The sequence below is a fragment of the Oncorhynchus clarkii genome, chromosome 10 (genome assembly GCF_045791955.1).
Source record: "Oncorhynchus clarkii lewisi isolate Uvic-CL-2024 chromosome 10, UVic_Ocla_1.0, whole genome shotgun sequence".
NCBI classification, from domain to species: Eukaryota; Metazoa; Chordata; class Actinopteri; order Salmoniformes; family Salmonidae; genus Oncorhynchus; species Oncorhynchus clarkii.
In genome coordinates this window covers 21,926,436-21,947,074 of record NC_092156.1, presented here as the reverse complement: position 1 = coordinate 21,947,074, position 20,639 = coordinate 21,926,436, and the positions used below count along the sequence as shown (strand labels likewise).

General features: G+C 40.3%; 1 protein-coding gene across 1 annotated transcript in view; it reads left to right on the top strand.

Annotated features, from left to right (window-relative positions):
• The first annotated feature begins 11,996 nt into the window (after positions 1-11,996).
• Positions 11,997-20,639, top strand: part of LOC139419472 (opioid-binding protein/cell adhesion molecule-like) — a 323,614-nt gene continuing 314,971 nt past the window's right edge. The window contains exon 1 of the mRNA XM_071169422.1: positions 11,997-12,313. Within this exon, the coding sequence (XP_071025523.1) occupies positions 12,253-12,313 (61 nt within the window). The 5' untranslated portion in view covers positions 11,997-12,252. The remainder of the gene's footprint in view (positions 12,314-20,639) is intronic.

Genomic DNA, 20,639 nt, shown 5'->3' with positions numbered 1-20,639 from the left:
GGAGAGTTTACAGTCTAACCAAACACCTAGGTATTTGTAGTTGTCCACATATTCTAAGTCAGAACCGTCCAGAGTAGTGATGCTGGACTGGCGGGCAGGTGCGGGCAGTGATCGGTTGAAGAGCATGCATTTAGTTTTACTTGCATTTAAGAGCAGTTGGAGGCCACGGAAGGAGAGTTGTATGGCATTGAAGCTCATCTGGAGGTTAGTTAACAGAGTGTCCAACAAAGGGCCAGAGGTCAACAGAATGGTGTCGAGATGAATCAGAGAATCACCAGCAGTGAGAGCGACATCATTGATGTATACAGAGAAGAGAGTCGGCCTGAGAATTTAACCTTATGGCAGCCCCATAGAAACTGCCAGAGGTCCGGACAACAGGCCCTCCGATTTGACATACTGAACTCTATCGGAGTAGTTGGGGAACCAGGTGCTGCAATCATTTGAGAAACCAAGGCTGTTGAGTCTGCCAATAAGAATGTTGTGATTGACAGAGTCGAAAGCCCTAGCCAGGTCGATGACTACGGCTGCACAGTAATGTCTCATAATGTTGCATAGCGGAGAAGGTAGCAGTTTGGGTCTAGAGTGTCTCCCCCTTTGAAGAGGGGATGGCCGCAGCTTTCCAATCTTTGGGAATCTCAGACAATACGAAAGAGAGGTTGAACAGGCTAGTAATAAATTGCAACAATTTCAGCAGATAATTTTAGAAAGAGAGGGTCCAGATTGTCTTGCTCGGCTGATTTGTCGGGGTCCAGATTTTGCAGCTCTTTCAGAACATCAGCTATCTGGATTTGGGTGAAGGAGAAGTTTTTATTTATTTTATTTTACCTTTATTTAACCAGGCAAGTCAGTTAAGAACAAATTCTTATTTTCAATGACGGCCTGGGAACAGTGGGTTAACTGCCTGTTCAGGGGCAGAACGACAGATTTTGTACCTTGTCAGCTCGGGGGTTTGAACTCGCAACCTTCCGGTTACTAGTCCAACGCTCTAACCACTAGGCTACCCTGCCGCGTGGGGGAGGTTTGGGCGAGTTGCTGTGGCGAGCGCAGGGCTGTTGACCGGGGTAGGGGTAGCCAGGTGGAAAGCATGGCCAGCCTTAGAAAAATGCTTATTGAAATTCTCAATTATTGTGGATTTATCGGTAGTGACAGTGTTTCCTAGCCTCAGTGCAGTGGGCAGCTGGGAGGAGGTGCTCTTATTCTCCATGGACTTTAGTGTCCCAGAACTTTTTTGAGTTTGTACTACAGGATGCACATTTCTGTTTGAAAAAGCTAGCCTTAGCTTTCCTAACAGCCTGTGTATATTGGTTCCTAACTTCCTTGAAAAGTTTCATATCACCGGGCTATTCGATGCTAATGCAGAACGCCACAGGATGTTTTTTGTGCTGGTCAAGGGCAGACAGGTCTGGAGTGAACCAAGGGCTATATCTATTCCTGGTTCTACATTTTTTGAACGGAGCATGCTTATTTAAGATGGTGAGGAAGACACTTTTAAAGAATAACCAGGCATCCTCTACTGACGGGATGAGGTCATTCCAGGATACCCCGGCCAGGTCGATTAGAAAGGCTTATTCTCTGAAGTGTTTTAGGGAGCGTTTGACAGTGATGAGGGGTGTTTGTTTGACCGCAGACCCATTATGGATGCAAGCAATGAAGCAGTGATCGCTGAGATCTTGGTTGAAAACAGCAGAGGTGTATTTGGAGGGCGAGTTAGTTAGGATGATATCTATGAGGGTGCCCGTGTTTATGGATTTGGGGTTGTACCTGGTAGGTTCATAGATCATTTGTGTGAGATTGAGGGCATCAAGCTTAGATTGTAGGATGGCCGGGATGTTAAGCATGTCCCAGTTTAGGTAATCTAGCAGCACGAGCTCAGAAGATAGATGGGGGGCAATCAATTCACATATGGTGTCCAGGGCACAGCAGGGGGCAGAGGGTGGTCTATAGCAAGCGGCAACGGTGAGAGACTTGTTTCTGGAAAGGTGAATTTTTAGAACTATAAGCTCAAATTGTTTTGGTACAGACCTGGATAGTAAGATAGAACTCTGCAGGCTATCTCTGCAGTTGATTGCAACACCACCTCCTTTGGCAGCTCTATCTTATCGGAAAATGTTATAGTTAGGGATGGAAATTTCAGGGTTTTTGGTGGTTTCCCTAAGCCAGGATTCAGACAGGGCTAAGACATCCGGATTGGCAGAATGTGCTAAAACAGTGAATAAAGCAAACTTAGGGATGTTTGGAACAGAGAGTAAAAGGAGCAGGTTTCTGGGCACGATAGCATAGATTCAAGGCATAATGTACAAACAAAGGTATGGTAGGAAGAGAGTACATTGGAGGTAAGCCTAAGCATTGAGTAATGATGAGAGATAAAGTCTCTAGAGAGGTTTAAACCAGGTCATGTCATCGCATATGTGGGAGGTGAATCAACATGGTTGTTTAAGGCATATTGAGCAGGGCTAGAGGCTCTGCTCAAATAAGACAGTAATCACTAACCAGGACAGTAATGGGCAAGGCATATTGATATTAGGGAGAGGCATGCATAGCCAAGTGATCGTATGGGTCCACTGAGTGGTTGGGCTGGCTGGGGACACGGCGATTCGGACGTCGCGATGGTGGAAAGTCTGTTTTTGCCTCCTCGTGCGGTGACGTCGATAGACCAGTCGCGGAATTAGTAGGGTTCCAAGTAGCAGAGGGGTCCAAGTCCAATTGGCAAAATGGGTATAGTGGACCAGGAAACTGGCCGATGGATCAGCTAATGGTTAGCAGAATGGGCCTTCAGGGGACGTTGCACCTGAGGGGCCTGTTGCGATCCTCGGGTAGATTATGTCGATATTCCAGTCGTGAAGGATCGGCAGGGTTTCGTGCCCCATACCGGCAGTGGAAGGCGTCTGGATATTGTAGCCGAGGAGTGGGCTTCGGGAGTAGCCCAGGAGCCCTAGCCGGGAGATGGATCTAGCATGGGCTAGCTCCAGGCTAGTTGGTGCTAGCTCCGGGACGGAAACGTTAGCCAGGAGTAGCTGCGGTGATCCAGATGATAAGGTTCAGAGTTTGAGGTAGGAATCCGGGGATATGGAGAGAAAAGTAGGTCCGGTATGCTCTGGTTTGAAACGCGTTGTATGAACTGATGAGAGCTTTCTGAGCTAAAGGTTAGCTGATGACCGCTAGCAGTGGTTAGCTGGTTCGGAGGTAAATATAAATACTTTCGGGAAAAAAACAGATCCACACCACATTGGGTGAGGCGGGTTGCAGAAGAGTATTTTAAAGTTGAGGTTTAGGAAAAATATTAAAAAGAATGCGAAGAAAAACATATAAAAGATATATACATGGGACAAGACAAGACAAAGACGTCTGACTGCTATGCTATCTTGGAGATTCCGGTGTTTGGAGTATATATTTGCATGGGTGTTGTTTTACTGGCTTCGAGGGCATAATAACTTTTACACAACGGGTTATCAACATATTAAAATAATAATTGACATATTTTCATTAACATTATTTCAATGAATTTATTCATACAATTTCATCCATCCACAAGATACAGTCCCGACACAAATCTATGGTTGCTAGAGACAGTCATTGTCACGTTCTGACCTTTATTTCTTTGTTTTGTCTTTATTTAGTATGGTCAGGGCGTGAGTTCGGGTGAGCAGTCTGTTCGTTTTTCTATATTTTCTATTTCTGTGTTTGGCCTGATATGGTTCTCAATCAGAGGCAACTGTCTATCGTTGTCCCTGATTGAGAACCATATTTAGGTAGCCTGTTATCCTTTGTGTTGTGGGTGGTTATTTTCAGTCTTTGTGTCTGCACCAGATAGAACTGTTTCAGTTGTCACTTTGTTGTTTTGTATTTTTGAAGTGTTCAGTTGTTTATTAAAAAGATTAACCCCAACCACGCTGCGCTTTGGTCCTCTCCTTCTTCCACCCAAGACAGCCGTTACAGTCGTTCAGTTTTTGTACTCTGTATCTATGGACAGGACCCAGTTGTTTGTTCTAAATGTTCCAATGCCATACTGGCTGGCAACGTTCTTATTACTTGCTTGCTAGCTAGCCAGCTACGGCTAACTTAGTCACGTCAAAAAGTTTAGCCTGAATAACAGCAAAGCAGCTGCATTTGCATTTGTTTAAGCTGTTTTCTAGTGACATTTACTTGAAAACATCCATAACAATGAACTATTGAGGCGAGATTTCGCCTGGTATCGAGAATGTGCTCACTCGTAAGGACACTGTTGTTCAAACGAGCTAGCCAACAACACAGCTACAGTAACACGATCACTTCAAACTGAAGCTGAAAAGACTACAAATTAGCTGTGTTTCATTTGACCTTTTTTCAATTTAAATTTTTTTGTATATATCCATAAAAATGATACCACCTAATTCATGATTTAGACTGGCTGAGAAACGCTACCTGCCTTTCTGTCTCGTCCCAACTACCGACACGTTCATTACTATGGGACAGCAGGAGATCGAATTTGAATATTGAAACAATGTTGCAAATGTCGGAGAGATAGATCGCATGGTTAATACAAATCTCTGCTGTTGAAAACTAAATGTTAGTCTAAAATAAATGTGAGATAATGTCTACATGTTTTTTTATAGTGGAGATAAAGTTTATAAAGTGCCTGGCTGAGTTGGTGAGAAAGTGGATTTCACAGTCAAATGGAAGAGTAAATAGGCATTTTAATGTCATAGATTTGGCCGGTGTGGAATAGGCACAGACTGGAATGCGGTTTCAACCAATCAGCATTCCGGGTTAGACCCACCCATTCTGTTGAGAATGTATAATCTACTTGTTCCTGCAGAAGAATCATGTAATACAATTACATCATTACACTGTTACACAAGCTTTTCAAACTGCTAGTGGACCACCTCCCCCAGGGCTTGCTAATAGATGTTGCTGTGCTGACACAGAGTAAGGCACATCAAGTCACCAGTAGCCCATTACACTTGGATCCTGAAATCACTTTTTCTGGCATGTGCAATGAGAGCATGTATCTGCAACAATCTAATCTCTCATGTTTTGAGCAGACCAGACTGGAGCTACTTTCTTCTATATGGGTTAATTATCCCAATGTCACAAACAATGTGTGGTGAATGTCAAATAAAAAGACAACATCAATGAGCTTCTGTTTAATAAAAGTGTAATTAAAATAAATCCTCCACATAACACACTATTTACATGGTGGCATGACAAGATCTAGACTACTTGAGGCAAGTTTGAATTATGTAATTATTTTTCGGACTATGGTGTGGGAATACAACATCGCTCCCCGTGCAATATGTTAGGACTGTTTGTGCATCATGCAACTTCTCACATATACCCAGGACATTAATTTGATCCCCAGTGTTACACCCTCCTTGGGTAAATATTTATCTTGGATGAGTAATATTCATTGCAAATGAAAAATCTTCTGCTTTAGGCTTCACTTGCTACAGCCTTGCTTAAATACTTCCCATTGTATCGTATCTCCCCGAGGAAACCTCTCACCTTCCCAAAGGAAAACTATTTTCCCAAGGTGCACCACTTCCTGTGCTAGCCCTTGACAAAACCCAATTCTGAAAGTGTCTCAAAACAATGTTTGTATTTGTAATTATGCTAACCCAGCTTGTCTTGGACTATGTAATCATGTTCGTTGCTATACGGTGAGCAAAGGCCCTGTAGCACATTTCAAATGGCACTGTTTCAAATTGTCACTTCCTCTGTTCCTCTGCCATTTGGATGCATGTGTATTGACCAGTGGTGCAAAGTACTTTAAAATACTACTTAAGTCATTTTTGGGGGTATCTGTACTTTACTATTTATATTTTTGACTACTTTTACTTTACTACATTCCTAAAGAAAATGATGTACTTTTTACTCCATACATTTTCTTTAACACCCAAAATACTCGTTACAGTTTGAATGCTTAGCAGGTCAGGAAAATGGTCCAATTCACGCACTTACCAAGAGCACATCCCTTGTCATCCCCACTGCCTCTTATCTGGCGGACACACTAAACACAAAATCTTTGTTTGTAAATGATGTCTGAGTATTGGAGTGTGCCCCTGACTATCCGTAAGCAATTTACAACAATGCAATTCAAATCTAAATCAAATTGTATTTGTCACATAAGCCGAATGCAACAGTGAAATGCTTACTTCCAAGCTCTTAACCAAAAATGCTTTAATAAGTTAAGAAAAATAAGCGTTAAGTAAAAAACGACAAGTAAAAATAGAAAATAATTGTGCCGTTGTCAAGTCTTATTTGTGCAGAGGTGAGGACATAGTCAGGCGCAGGACACAGAACTGAGTAAAATAACGTACTTTACTCTGAAAAAGTAATCAGCCAATAAATCCACGCAGGGATAACAAAACCTAACACAAAGGACTAACACAAAACCAGGAACAATCACATAGCATAACGAGAACCAGAGGGTTAAATAGGGAAATAATAACGTAATGGGAACCGGGTGTGTACAATCAAAATATAACAAATGGGAAAAATAAATGTGGATCGTTGGTGGCTTGAAAGCCGGTGACGACGACTGCCGAGAGGCACCAAATTCGGCAGAAGTCGTGACAGCCGTCTGGTTTGCTTAATATAAGCAATTTGACATTTTTCATACTTTTTATTTTACTTTTGATACTTAAGTATATTTTCGCAATTAAATTTACTTTTGATACTTAAGTATATTTAAAACCAAATACTTTTAGACTTTTACTCAAGTAGTATTTTACTGTGTGACTCACTTTTGCTTGAGTCATTTTCTATTAAGGTATCTTTACTTTTACTCAAATATGACAATTGGGTACTTTTCCCACCACTGGTATTGACAGATGTATTGCCACCTATGTGAAGGCCATAGGTGACTGCCTCTGTCATGATCATTACTGCTGTGAGCCAAGTTACTGAAATATTAGAAAACTATATTCATCAGACAAGAGGTTAGAATATTGTCAGCATTAACATATGTGATATTTGATATGCAAACCCCATCTGTCAAAATGATGACAACTTGATTTCCCACATCTCTGCATTATGAGCGCATGCACTTTAATTATCTTTAATAATTCATAAGGTCTGACTCTTCAACAATCACCTTGGATCAACTTCCACTTCATACAAAACCTCCCTGAACTCAATAATGGGGAGCAGACACGGTATATTTTCTCTTCTATCAGAGATAATAAGGAGACAGAATAGTACTGGCAAAATTGAACAGACTAGACAAGACAGGCAGAGAATGCCTTAACATAATGAAAGAATGCTGAGTGACAAGAGGGAAAGAATTGGCAAACGATCACAGATGTGTAACAAGGATCCTCTCTTTCTTACATATTAGATATTTCCACACTAATCGTTCTGCAATTTGTGAAAACTGTTGGACTGCGTGTAATGTCACATCCAAGACATCTTGACAATTTGAGCAAAAACAAACACCATCTTCGCACAAATTCAATGAGAAACGACGAGTGCTTTGCTGATTAAATTCCCTACAGTTCAGTCGCATTCTGGTTCGTCTGACCCAGAAAAGCAATCAGATGATAAAATGTTATGCAAACTTGTTTAGCGATGAATTAGATGGGAGTTCTGCCCATCTAACAATTTGTAAGCAGCCCATATTCTCTAATCTAGTTAAGGTGCAAGCCGATTGTCCCCTGTGATTAGTAATTATCAATTTCTCTAAACACAGTCCTGCAATCAGCTAGAATGGCTTACCGTTAGATTTCCCTTGCCACTTTTTTGATAGTATTAAAAACAAAAGCAAGTTAATTAAGGGTAAAAAATCATGTTGACTCCTCGGTTCAAACCTACAGTTTACATCATCCCCCTCAAATCTATTTATCCAATTTAGACAGGGAACAAAACAGGAAACATCTGATTTCATTATTATGCACATTTGGTAAAAAAAACTAAAAACATCTGTCATTTCCAAACGGTAGAACAAATTGTGTTACTCCTAATTATGAATGTCTGATATTCACTGATTAATTACAAAGGAAATACGAGTCCCTGTCTGACTTCCTAACTCCAACTAATAGGCACAGAATATACCCCGCAGAAAATGAATGTGCATTTTTTAACCAGTAAGATTAAACCCAGTGCCTATACGCAGACTATGTGCTGAGCGTATGGCTCCCAACCACTAGGAGGCCCTGGGTCTTATCTTGCAGGTAAAAAAATTGTCACGCCCTAACCTTAGAGAGACGTGTATTTCTCTATTTGGTTAGGTCAGGGTGTGATGTGGGGTAGGCATTCTAATTTTTGCTTTCTAGGTTTCTTTATTTCTATGTTTTGGCCTGGTATGGTTCTCAATCAGGGACAGCTGTCTATCGTTGTCTCTGATTGGGAATCAAACTTAGGTAGCCCTTTTTCCCTCCTTTCAGTGTGGGTAGTTAACTTTGTTGGTGGCACTTAGCCCTGTAAGCATCACGGTTGTTTCTTTCGTTTGTTGTTTTTTTGGCTACATTTTGAAATAAAAGAAAATGTACACTCACCACGCTGCACTTTGGTCCACTTCTTTTGACGGCCGTGACAAAAATGGCATTCTTTTACAGCGGGGTATTTTCTGTGCCCATTAGTTGGAGTTAGGAAGTCAGCCGGGGACTCGTATTTCCTCAACTTACTGTTGAGAGATATCATAGTAGAATACGCAACATGCAATTTTATAATTTGGTAGTGCATCAGCAGTTTTCCTCTTGTTATGTCAGTCACTGACAGTCAATCAATTAGCCCATGTTAGCTAACAATTTATAGATTACTAGGTAAATTAGTCTAGCCCGCTAACTTAACCTTGTAGAAATCAAGGCTGGATTACTGACCAGCCACGAAAGGCAACCAAATCTCGCTTAGGCCCCCCAAACTGCTAGAGGCGGCCCTGATCAGACCATACCAATTATAGATTGGTACATAGATATCTACAACATTTGGATCTATAATCAAATTCATTGTTCTGCCTTAAACAATAGTTAGAGTCGTTAGAATCAACAGAAATCTCCAAATATACACTGCTCAAAAAATAAAGGGAACACTAAAATAACACATCCTAGATCTGAATTAATGAAATATTCTTATTAAATACTTTTCTCTTTACATAGTTGAATGTGCTGACAACAAAATCACACTAAAATGATCAATGTAAATCAAAATTTATCAACCCATGGATGTCTGGATTTGGAGTCACACTCAAAATTAAAGTGGAAAACCACACAACAGGCTGATCCAACTTTGATGTAATGTCCTTAAAACAAGTCAAAATGAGGCTCAGTAGTGTGTGTGGCCTCCACGTGCCTGTATGACCTCCCTACAACGCCTGGGCATGCTCCTGATGAGGTGGTGGATGGTCTCCTGAGGGATCTCATCCCAGACCTGGACTAAAGCATCCACCAACTCCTGGACAGTCTGTGGTGCAATGTGGCGTTGGTGGATGGAGCGAGACATGATGTCCCAGATGTGCTCAATTGGATTCAGGTCTGGGGAACGGGCGGGCCAGTCCATAGCATCAATGCCTTCCTCTTGCAGGAACTGCTGACACACTCCAGCCACATGAGGTCTAGTATTGTCTTGCATTAGTAGGAACCCAGGGCCAACCGCACCAGCATATGGTCTCACAAGGGGTCTGAGGATCTCATCTCGGTACCTAATGGCAGTCAGGCATTAAGAGCAAATAGCTTAAACATAAACATGTTTTATCACATTGTTCTTATGGTGATCAATTAGTACTCTTTGAGTTGCTTAATCTGCATTTTCTAAAGGAAGTTTTCTTTCATTATAACGCAATTAATTTTTTTAAAAATCTTATCTGCTGCTACCAAGAACAGGTCAGTAATTACAGTTTACTTAGAGGAACTACGTGGGTTTGGAAACTTTAAACTATTCTCCAACTAGTTTCACATTTATTGTAACAATAGCTTTTTCAGGATATACAGTAGCGAACCATTGTTAGGGGTTCTAAAAACATCTGATAACATATCTGCTGCCATGAAAGTACTAGATTTCAGGAGTTAAAGATGTCTTGCTTTAAATTCTGACCAGGAAAGAATCCTCCTGTCAGAGAGGACTCATGAACAATTGATGCCCTTTAATTGGAAAATCTCAGTCTACCAGAAACCCTTACATAACCGATTGGCTTTCATAAGGTTGTTTAAAAAAGGTCTATATTCTCATAGGCCTTTGTGCCTGTTTTTACAGAAAAGAAAAAAAGAAAAAAAGAAAATAAGCTTTGTAGTTATATCCGCTATAATAAGATCCTCTCAAACTTTGTTGAATAATCAACCGTGACCTAGTTTCGTTACTGCAAAGACACCTAGGCAGCACGGAGCACGACCAATGAGTTTGTGTAGGTTTTTACAGAACCCTTTCCTTGACTTGCATCTTCTACTGCACACATCAGAAAGTCGACAGAAGAGTAATCTTGAGGGACTGGATTCTGAAATGTTACAGATGACGCTCCCCACGGTAACCTGCCACTCTGTATTTTCATCCCAAAGCCTGGCCTGAGTCTCGCCCTGCGGCAACATGGGAGAGCCCTCATAAAGGAATCATTTATACAAGGCCCAAATGCAGTCATCCAAGGGGCATTATGTACTGTACTGTGAAACTCACAAGGAAGTCCCTGCTTGTTCAAGTACTGCTCTAAGAATGTATGGATGTCTGGGGAATCAGGTCTGTGTTGTTAGCGAGGACAGACTATCTGTGGAAGCTCTTTTTGAAGGCACACTACAAAGCGCTCAGGGATTTGTTCTTGGAAAAACAGAGAGAACAAACGACCGGGATATTAACACACAGGAGGAAATTATATGTGGGTGAAGGTGTACTGTTATTCTAAACTTGAGGGGACATGAGATGGTGATGGGCCATGGCTCCATACACAGGGATGGAAATTAAAGCGAGCTAGCCCGTTGCTGGTACTTTTCAGACCGGGCTAGAAAGTGCCTCAGCAGCCCACCAGCTAGAGAAATTTGGTCTTTTCAAATATCGCATGGCACAGATTTTGGACGGCACAGATTTTTGACCTCGGCTAGTACAAATTGTAGCTTGCCAGTGAGTAAAATCCTCAGGTTCAATCCCTGTCCATACTACACTGTAATTGGATAGCTTGAAATGAAACATGATCAAAATCAAATACATTTTCTGTAGTGTATGCTTATGACTATGTTCTTCAATTGCAATAAATAGAGATTCTCAGAATATAATGAAAAGGGATAGAATTATCAATTTGGGGTCTAACAGGGACTTTCACTCAAACAACATTGAATGGCTAATTTCAAATACCCAATTAAATTAAAGGCAGATGAGACCTGTAAATGTATTAATAGGTTACACATGTCACGCCTGACCTTAGTTCCTTTTTTATGTCTCTGTTTTAGTTTGGTCAGGGCGTGAGTTGGGGTGGGCATTCGATGTTTTTGTTCTATGTTTTGTATTTCTGCTTTTGGCCTGGTATGGTTCCCAATCAGAGGCAGCTGTCAATCGTTTGGGGGTAGTTGTTTTCTGTTTTGTGTATTCACCTGACAGAACTGTTTAATTTCTTCCATTCACTTTGTTATTTTGTTACGTGTGTTCAGTCTAATAAATTAACATGGACACTTACCACGCTGCATATTGGTCCGATCGTTCCTACTCCTCCTCAGACGACAAAGAGATTCGTTACAACACAATGTAATTGGTTACACAAACTGGTCAGTCTGGGCAAGGAATGCTGACCCAGTTTTAACAATGTAACGTTGTTTTACAGCATCAATTCATAACAACAAGATGTACACATGTCGTCTAGTAAAATTAAAGATACTTTAATAGAAAATTACTCACCCAGTAAAATACCACTTCAGTAAAAGTCTGAAAGTATTTGGTTTTAAATATACTTAAGTATCAAAAGTAAATGTAATTGCTAAAATATACTTAAGTATCGAAAGTATAAATCTTTTCACATTCTTTAGCCAGATGGCACTGACAGTCAAAAGCCTCGGCCAATAGAGGGAGAGCAGAGACAGACCACCCCTCTCCCTCGGCTTGGTCCCTGTGTATGTGTGAGTGAGAATACTGAATGAGGACTCCGTCGCTGCATGCTGCCACAATTTGCAGTGGATTTAAATAACCTTCAGCACAGAGAACACCAGAGTCGAAGGAAAAACTCCAAAATTGTAGATTTACGAAAGAGAGCAAAACAGCACTGTCTTGTTGTCTGTGTTCCTGTTAGAAAAAACACTACTACAATACAAGAAGACGGCGAAGAAGAAGCACAAGTGTTCAACGGTGTCAACAGATTAAATTGGAAGAATGTATAATTCTATGTGTTTCCTCATCCTGTCATGGGTGTTCGCTCTGCTCGTGTTCCCAGGTAAGACTACTCTCCCTCTCTTTTTCTTTCTCACCATCTACAGCTTTCTTGCTCCTGTATTGGTACTAATGTTGCAAAGTGATAAACCGTAGCAACAGAGTTCTACGGGGAGCTACATTTGACAATCACACACTCTGTCTCACTCTCCCCTCTCTCTCTCTCTCTCCCAAGAATTGGTCTGTTACTGTCCATATATGCTGTTGTAAAATATTCAGATGAAATACAGTGGAGGAAAGTGGTCCAGGCATTGTTGATTCTACTAAAAAGCTTTGGTCTTAGGTCAAGGAGATACTTGCTCAATTTTGTGTCCTCACAAGCTCCCACAGCTTTGCCAAAACTTGCTTCCATTGGGTTTTGATGTAGACAAAAACGAACGTAAAGAAAAGCTTGCATTGGCAACAGCATACAGTGCAGAAAACCAGTTTTGTCCCATTTTGAGCCTAGCCAAGCAAATGAATATGGATCATTCTGGGGCCATGTCTAACGGAACCACTTTTTTCACACCATGACTTCAAGGTCTGGATAATTTGTGTCGGTCGCAGCTAGACGTGCAGCGTTTGTGAGTGACTTTGGCATGTTAATCAACAGAGAGGAGAGTGTGTGTTTCATAATTGATGTTCAGGGAAAGAGAGTCTATGATTACAATTGGAAAGTGCTTGAGGCACATTTCTATTTGAATTGATTTACTTCTGTTATTGGATATATTACTGGAGCAAAATTCTACATTTCTGAAAATTGTGTAGGTCATATTTTTCAGGATTAGCCCAATGTAGTACATTATCCAAACAATCCTCATATACCACATTGTACCCACTTCCTCATGCAAGCACACACGCACACACACACACACACATACACACACTTCTAAAAGTCATGCACAAGCTGAAACAGTTACATTGCAGGGGTGTGTCCGAGCTTGCACTGGATGAAGACGCAGCAAAGCCAGGACAGTTAGCAATGCAGATGGCATGTGGTGGCCCTACTCACCGAGAGCTTTGGGGTCAATAGCAATCCGGCATGACTAACAGACTCCATCTGTTCCATGGTGACATCATAGGGCCTATAGTAGGGGCCCTGCCCGCCACTGGGACAATGACATCAGGAGAACACTGCTGTCTAGGCAGTGCAGTCACTCAAATGGAGACTCAATGTGGGTATGGTGTTGTACAATATTGAAGGGTCCTTTTTGATACTCTTCTAGCCAAATGGGTGGATTATTCATATGCCACTGCAACTATGGCTATTGATTTTGGATGTTGAATGATACGCTAAGGCATGGACCTTAAGACTCCTCCATGGACCCCTAAGACTACTCCATGGACTGTAAGACTTCTCCATGGACCCTATGACTCCTCCATGGACCCTCAAACTCCTCCATGAACCCTAAGACTCCTACAGAAATTGCAGGATATTTTATACTCCTGGCCAACAACAAGCTACTGACATAATCTTATGGAAATTCTACAGTGTCCTGGTCTTTCAAATGCCAGCACACCTACCCATAGCCCCCCATGTATTATAGAAATTAAAGATTTAAATGTCAATACACTGTGATTAACATGAATTCAACTACTCAACTAGGACCCTTTCTTTGAATGAGATGTAGTCAAAAATGTGTTTGGTCATACTTTGGTAGAAACACTGAATAAGCTAAATCTGTGTGCTCTGTCCCTACAGTACCATTACTATTGTACTCTCTCCGTCACAGCCCAGAGCAGGTTACATCCTTGTCAAAGTTCATCAAATCAACCAGCTTCATAAACAGTACAAGCGCACTGGGCCATTCACAGATGTATGAAGGATTCTGTCTGCTAAGGTCAATGTGTCATCCATTTTGTATTTTTGCACTCAATCAATAGTATTGTGTACTGTATATCATTTGGCATAGATTTCTATTGCTTCTCTGTGTCTACTTGTTTTACACTACATCTCAGCCTAAATACACTGAAATGTAGTCTATACTCCCTCAATGTATGAAACTGACCCTAGTTAGTATTTTTAGGAGTTGTCCATGTTCCTTTTCCCCACTCCCCATCCTGCTGATAATGTTGATAAGACCTTAGACCTTAGAAGACCTTAGTGGGAAACACTGGTCACTTCCCTCAAGATGAGAATAATTGAAGGAAATGATTAGACACGAGAGACCACATGACTTAAATTAGGACTGGACAATCTGACCAAAATATCATATTACAGTACTTTTCTCATTTCTGACGGTATAACGGTATTAGATGGTATTTTATGTTTCTGAATAGAAAAAGTTGTAAACATACATTATGGGTAGTGCATAACTCTAGGATGGCAACAAATGGATTGTAAGTGGTTTTAATGGGCTTCTTCAATTCTGATTTGTTTTATAGTGGTCATCCAAACTTTAACCAAAAATAATAGGAGTGCAAACCTGACAATTAAGTATTCAGTCCTATTTGTATAGCATTTCATAGGAATCGAGCCTCAAACTCTGGTGCTTCCCAATGGTTGACATTTGCATAGTTATTGGTTCAATTCCAGAATTCACTTGTAATTCCTTAATTTCCTGCACTCATTTGTTCTAATTTACATACGGTGTCAAATTTTTTTAGCCTTCTGTTTTTTTACTTGTTGTGCTAGCAACAGAGAAGGTAGAGAATCCTCCATAATCTAGCAGTGCTCAGCTGTTAGCAGTCTTTTACCACTGGGAAAAAACGGATGACTGACGTTTTGTTGATTCATTACACAATTGTTCATATAACAATTCAAACATTAAAATAACTATATAGAAGGTACTGTTGATAAAATACACACCGGTGTGTAGATCAATACCGGTGTATATAGTAAAATGCATTATACCGCCCAGCCTGAGTAAATGACTACAGACTGACTATAAGGGGCCACGCAGTGCATTCGTAAGTGTTTCGCAAACCACCTGTCTATATGGTCCTTGCAGGAAGCTTTCATAATATGTATGAGTGGGAAGATTAATATGATCCCATTAAAGTTTGGGGTTCTCTTGTTAATTTTCATACAGTAATGCTATAGACTTGCCGGCTGATTCACAAAGCGTTCTTATCAATTGTGCACACTCGATGCAATTCATTATCTTCGACAGCTCTGTGCGACTGGAGCACAATGTTTTGTTCTCTCAGCTATTTGTAAGATAATGAGCCTTGAAATAACAGCGTCTCAAATGTACAAACACATCTAATGAAGACTTTTAAAAGGGCACGTGTGGAATTCTCCGGTGCGCATTTACTCAGAAATGTGTCTGACTGATTATTTTGAACACACTAAGAGATATGTTCATCATATTCATCCTTGCCTCAATTACAGGGTGATGTATAGAGCCCAACAGTGGACACGTCATAATACCCATAAAACCTAGCAGGCAAACACGGAAATGGTTCCAATCGTTTTTTCAACACATATAAGGTCTGTGTTTCATGTAGGCTTTCCCTGGTGTAACGTTTTGATAACCATGCAAATCTCTCTTGGACAAGGTGACTTTTAATCAATATATTAATCTATATTTATCTTTAGATTTGAACATGCGAATTAGCAGGAAAGTTGACATCATGCAAGGCTACAAATCCCTGAAAGCTCCTGCACGTCATTTCTACCTTGATCCAAAACAAAATGTATATTGAACATTTTCATTTACTGTTTCATATTTTATTTAAATAATAATTGTTGGCTTATATTATGCATTTGGTCTTGTCTTGTATAGAATACTATCCTAAATCTTTGCCAAGAAAATAGCTAGCTAGCTATCTAGATGATATTAGCAATATACCCTTATTTTACCAGATCCATTTCTCCTTCAGCCTTTTATAAATAACATATACACATCTCACTTGAAGTAAAGATTAAATGATTTATTAATTTATTCATGTCACAAACCTGCGACATCGAAGAACACCATATGAACTATTATTACCATCCAAGAGCGCAGAGATTATTTTGCTTTTACATTTTATGAATCAGAACAGCTCAAATAACACAAAATATAAAACAGCATATTGTGATTTTCGGTGGGTGAGTTACAAATGGAGAAACAACTGGATGTTTTAGGTAGGTTTAATATAAAATACTAGGTCAACTCCAGCAGATTGAGAAACACACTTACCAGACTCTAAACAAGGAAGCCATGCCTAAACGCAGCTATATCAACATCCTTCTTGTATATTAAACAGATCTATGTTTCTGCTGTCAATTGTGAGCAGCACATTTACCATACATTGTCTGAACCTCAGAAAAAGCAGGAGGATGACAGAGATACAATGGGGGGAAAAGGTAACAAAAACTACACCATAACACTTTTAAATGTGTTACTGAGTCTAGATGTTATCAAATCAGGAGAAGAACAAGTGAAATAACCAGAATAGGGAAAATAAACAAGGTAGGGTGGGTTTATAGGGATGATGGATAAACATAACATGGGGTGCTGGTGTGCTTCTGCACCCCTTTTAAGGTCAGTCATTGTCACATATTTCATGTCCAGTCATATTCGGGGTCACATACTCTGGGTCACATTCCATCTCAATTGCAAGCATTGAAATCGTGGTCATCGTGTATCTGTGAATCACAACAATTAAAACGATGAGTGATCACAGTATTTACCAAAATTGAGCCATAAACAATACAACTTTAGCATTGAGGACAGCATTTTGTTGACAACATGGTGGTTTACACCAAGTCTACTGTGTGTGAAAGAATCTTACCCCAGCTGTACAGTAGGTCCAATAGAGAGTGTGTGGTCACCTAAGGATGAACATCAACCAGTACTGGGATCATTGGAGATTTGGGATGTTTGCTCTCAAACTGCTCCTTGAACGTCTTGGGGTCTGCGTCTATAAAGGTCAAGTACAAAATGGAGGAAGTTAACAATCTGTGGCTTAGATTGAATTCAAAGTTGACACAAATGATAAATTAAGCAATACAATGCAAAACACTACTGCACATGTGAAAGACTGTAACACACAGGCCAGTACAATACCCTACACAGCAAGAGGAACCTAAAGGAGCATACAGTACCAACCAATAGTACTCACTCAACAGACAGGTGTGGACCAGTGCTGCCTTGGCTGCAGTCTTCTGTTCAGCAGCTGCTCCAATAGCAGACACCGCCTTGGCATCAGTCAAGAAGATCAACTTGAGGATAGTGAGACGCTAGCGTCCCAAGTGAAATAAAACGCGTTAAAACTCAAACTTTCATTAAATCACACATGCAGGGTACTCAATTAAAGCTACACTCGTTGTGAATCCAGCCAACATGATTTTAAAAATGCTTTTCGGCGAAAGCATGAGAAGCTATTATCTGATAGCATGCACCCACCTGAACCAGCTGAACCAGTTGTGAACTAGCGTAGCAGGCGCTACACAAAACGCTGAAATAAAATATAAAACATGCATTACCTTTGACAAGCTTCTTTGTTGGCACTCCAATATGTCCCATAAACATCACAATTGGTCCTTTTTTTTTTGATTAATTCCATCCATGTATACCCAAAATGTCCATTTATAAAGCAGGTTTGATCCGGAAAAAAACAGCTTTCCAAAACACAACGTTACTACAAAACATTTCAAAAGTTGCCTATAAACTTTGCCAAAATATTTCAAACTACTTTTGTAATACAACTTTAGGTATTTTTAAACGTTAATAATCGATCAAATTGTAGGCGGGGCAATCTGTATTCAATAGAGCAAGTAAACAAAACATGCACCATTTTCCCTCTTGTGTAACTATCAACATTGTAACGTTGATCCAGGATGTGCCTCTTCTTCGTTTCACCAATGATTAACTTCAACCCAATTCCAAAGACTGGTGACATCCTGTGGAAGTCGTAGGAATTGTAAAATGGTCGCTATGAAATTTCCCTTGGCAAAGACAACTGAGGGAACGGTCAGAGAGGAAAAAAATAAATTCTGAACAGTTTTCCTCATGGTTTTGCCTGCTACATAAGTTCTGTTATAGTCACAGACATGATTGAACCAGTTTTAGAACTTCAGAGTGTTTTCTATCCACACCTACTAGTCATATTCATATAATATATTCCTAGCAGGAAGTTGAAATTGTGCACGCTATTTATCCAAAATTGGAAATGCTGCCCCCTATACCTTAAGAAGTTGTGGAGCGTGCGTTCTATATTATTAGATAGCCAGTAGCCTAGTGGTTAGAGCGTTGGGGCAGTAACCGGAAGGTTGCTGGATTGAATCCCGAGCTGACAAGGTAAAAATGTTTGTTCTGCCCCTGAGCAAGGCAGTTGACATCCACATCTTCGTTGAACAGTGAGTTGACTAAGGCAGCCCCCCGCACCTCTCTGATTTGGAGGGGCTGGGTTAAATGCAGAAGACACATTTCAGTTGAATACATTCATTTGGACAGACTAGTGTCTTGACGTTGCCCTCTTTGGGTACAGCAAGCCCCACCCCCCTCTCCTACACACAGGCTGCTGTGGTCAGAGAGAGGTCGTAAATTCCTGGAGGAGATTATCTCCTCATGGCCACAGTATAGAGACAGAATTAATTTTCATAGAGAACAAAGGAATTTCTTCCGAACAACATTTATGTTCTGGAGAAGGTATAAAAGATCGGTGAAGAATCCAGCTACGAACTGGTCCGTTTGGTACAATTTGGTGAAACTCAGGGGAAGCAATACGACCACATTACCATAACGCTGTTTATATAATAGCCTCAGATATTAGGTTTACATCTAATTGTTGTATTAGATGAATGAGGATGACACTGTTTGTAAAATTGTGTAATGTGATTTTGGACTGTTTAATGAAGCAAACTACAATTCCCTTTTGAGTTTAACTAAATCAGAGGACCGCCCATGAGCCCAGTTAGGGTCGGGCATCCTGGGACAGGCCCTTTTCTGCAACTCCCGAATAAAACCCCCACTTTGAGAATTTCTCAACAGACCATGTTTCCCTCAATTACGAGAGGACAAAGGTTGCAGACCAGCTTACCTCGATAACGAGAGGGGCAAGGTTTGAGTAGATGGCTGAATCTTTTGACCATACCACATGGTTAAACTCTTAGACTATCGATACCGACAGAATAAGAACAAGTCTTTGATATTAATTACAAGTCTGCAGCTAGGAATTCGGTATCATTGAACGCGAAGACCGACAACCGCTGAAACATCTATCCATAATGACATGAATGAATGTCACTCTGAACTATCCCTTCTAACCACGACAGAGAGGGCGGACAAACTCTCCAACAGTGTAACGGATTTCCTCCTCTTCGTCTGAAGAGGTGTAGCAAGGATTGGACCAATACGCAGTGGTAAGTGTCCATGTTTTAATAGAAAATACTGAACATGACACAAATACAAAGTGAAATGGAAACGAACCAGTCCCGTGTGGCACAAACACTGACACAGGAAACAATCACCCACAAAATAACCAAAGAATATGTCTGCCTAAATATCGTTCCCAATCAGTGATAACGATAAACACCTGCCTCTAATTGAGAACCAATCTAGGCAACCATAGACCTACATAAACACCTAGATGGACACAACCCCATGAATCTACAAAAAACCCTAGGCAATAAAAATACCCTATATGAGACAAAAACACACATATCACCCATGTCACACCCTGACCTAACCAAAATAATAAAGAAAACAAAGAATACTAAGGTCAGGGAGTGACAAACAGAAACAAACTTTTCAACATGATGACACACACTGAGCGTAAATATATATATTGATTGCAATTGTTCCCGAATGAGTGAGTGTTCATGTGCAAAGGATTAGCATTTCAATTGTAATAATTCTGAACTGTGTGTTGTCTTATCTCAGTCGACCCCCACTTCCCTTTTTTACACCAAGCCGGTATGCCAGTTTATCCCACTAGGGAAACTCTGTTATCATTTCCTTGTAACTATTTACTGTTAGTTTAAGCATTTCTGTGAATTACTTAGTTAGTAAATAAATGATTTAAGACAAGTGATGTATGGATGACTCATAGTGAAGACTGGGTTCATGCAGATAACCAACAATTTACGACGTTTGGAATGAGACTATTGAGAGGTAAAATGAATAATTCATTAATTCAGAAGACTATTGATCAGATATGAAAATATCTGAAAAGATGTATTAGGAAAATTATAATTTTGTAATCTGAATATTTTCCTTAGTGCCTCGACTTCCAAGTTAATTACAGTTACATGATTAATCAGTTTAATCACGTAATAATAATTACAGAGAGTTATTTGATAAAGATTAATCTTCAGTTTAATGATAGTAAAGACACAACACTAGGTATCGCCCCTTTCCCTGAACACAGTAATTCTACCTCAAACGTGTGCATACCAATTCATTTAAAACCAACCATAG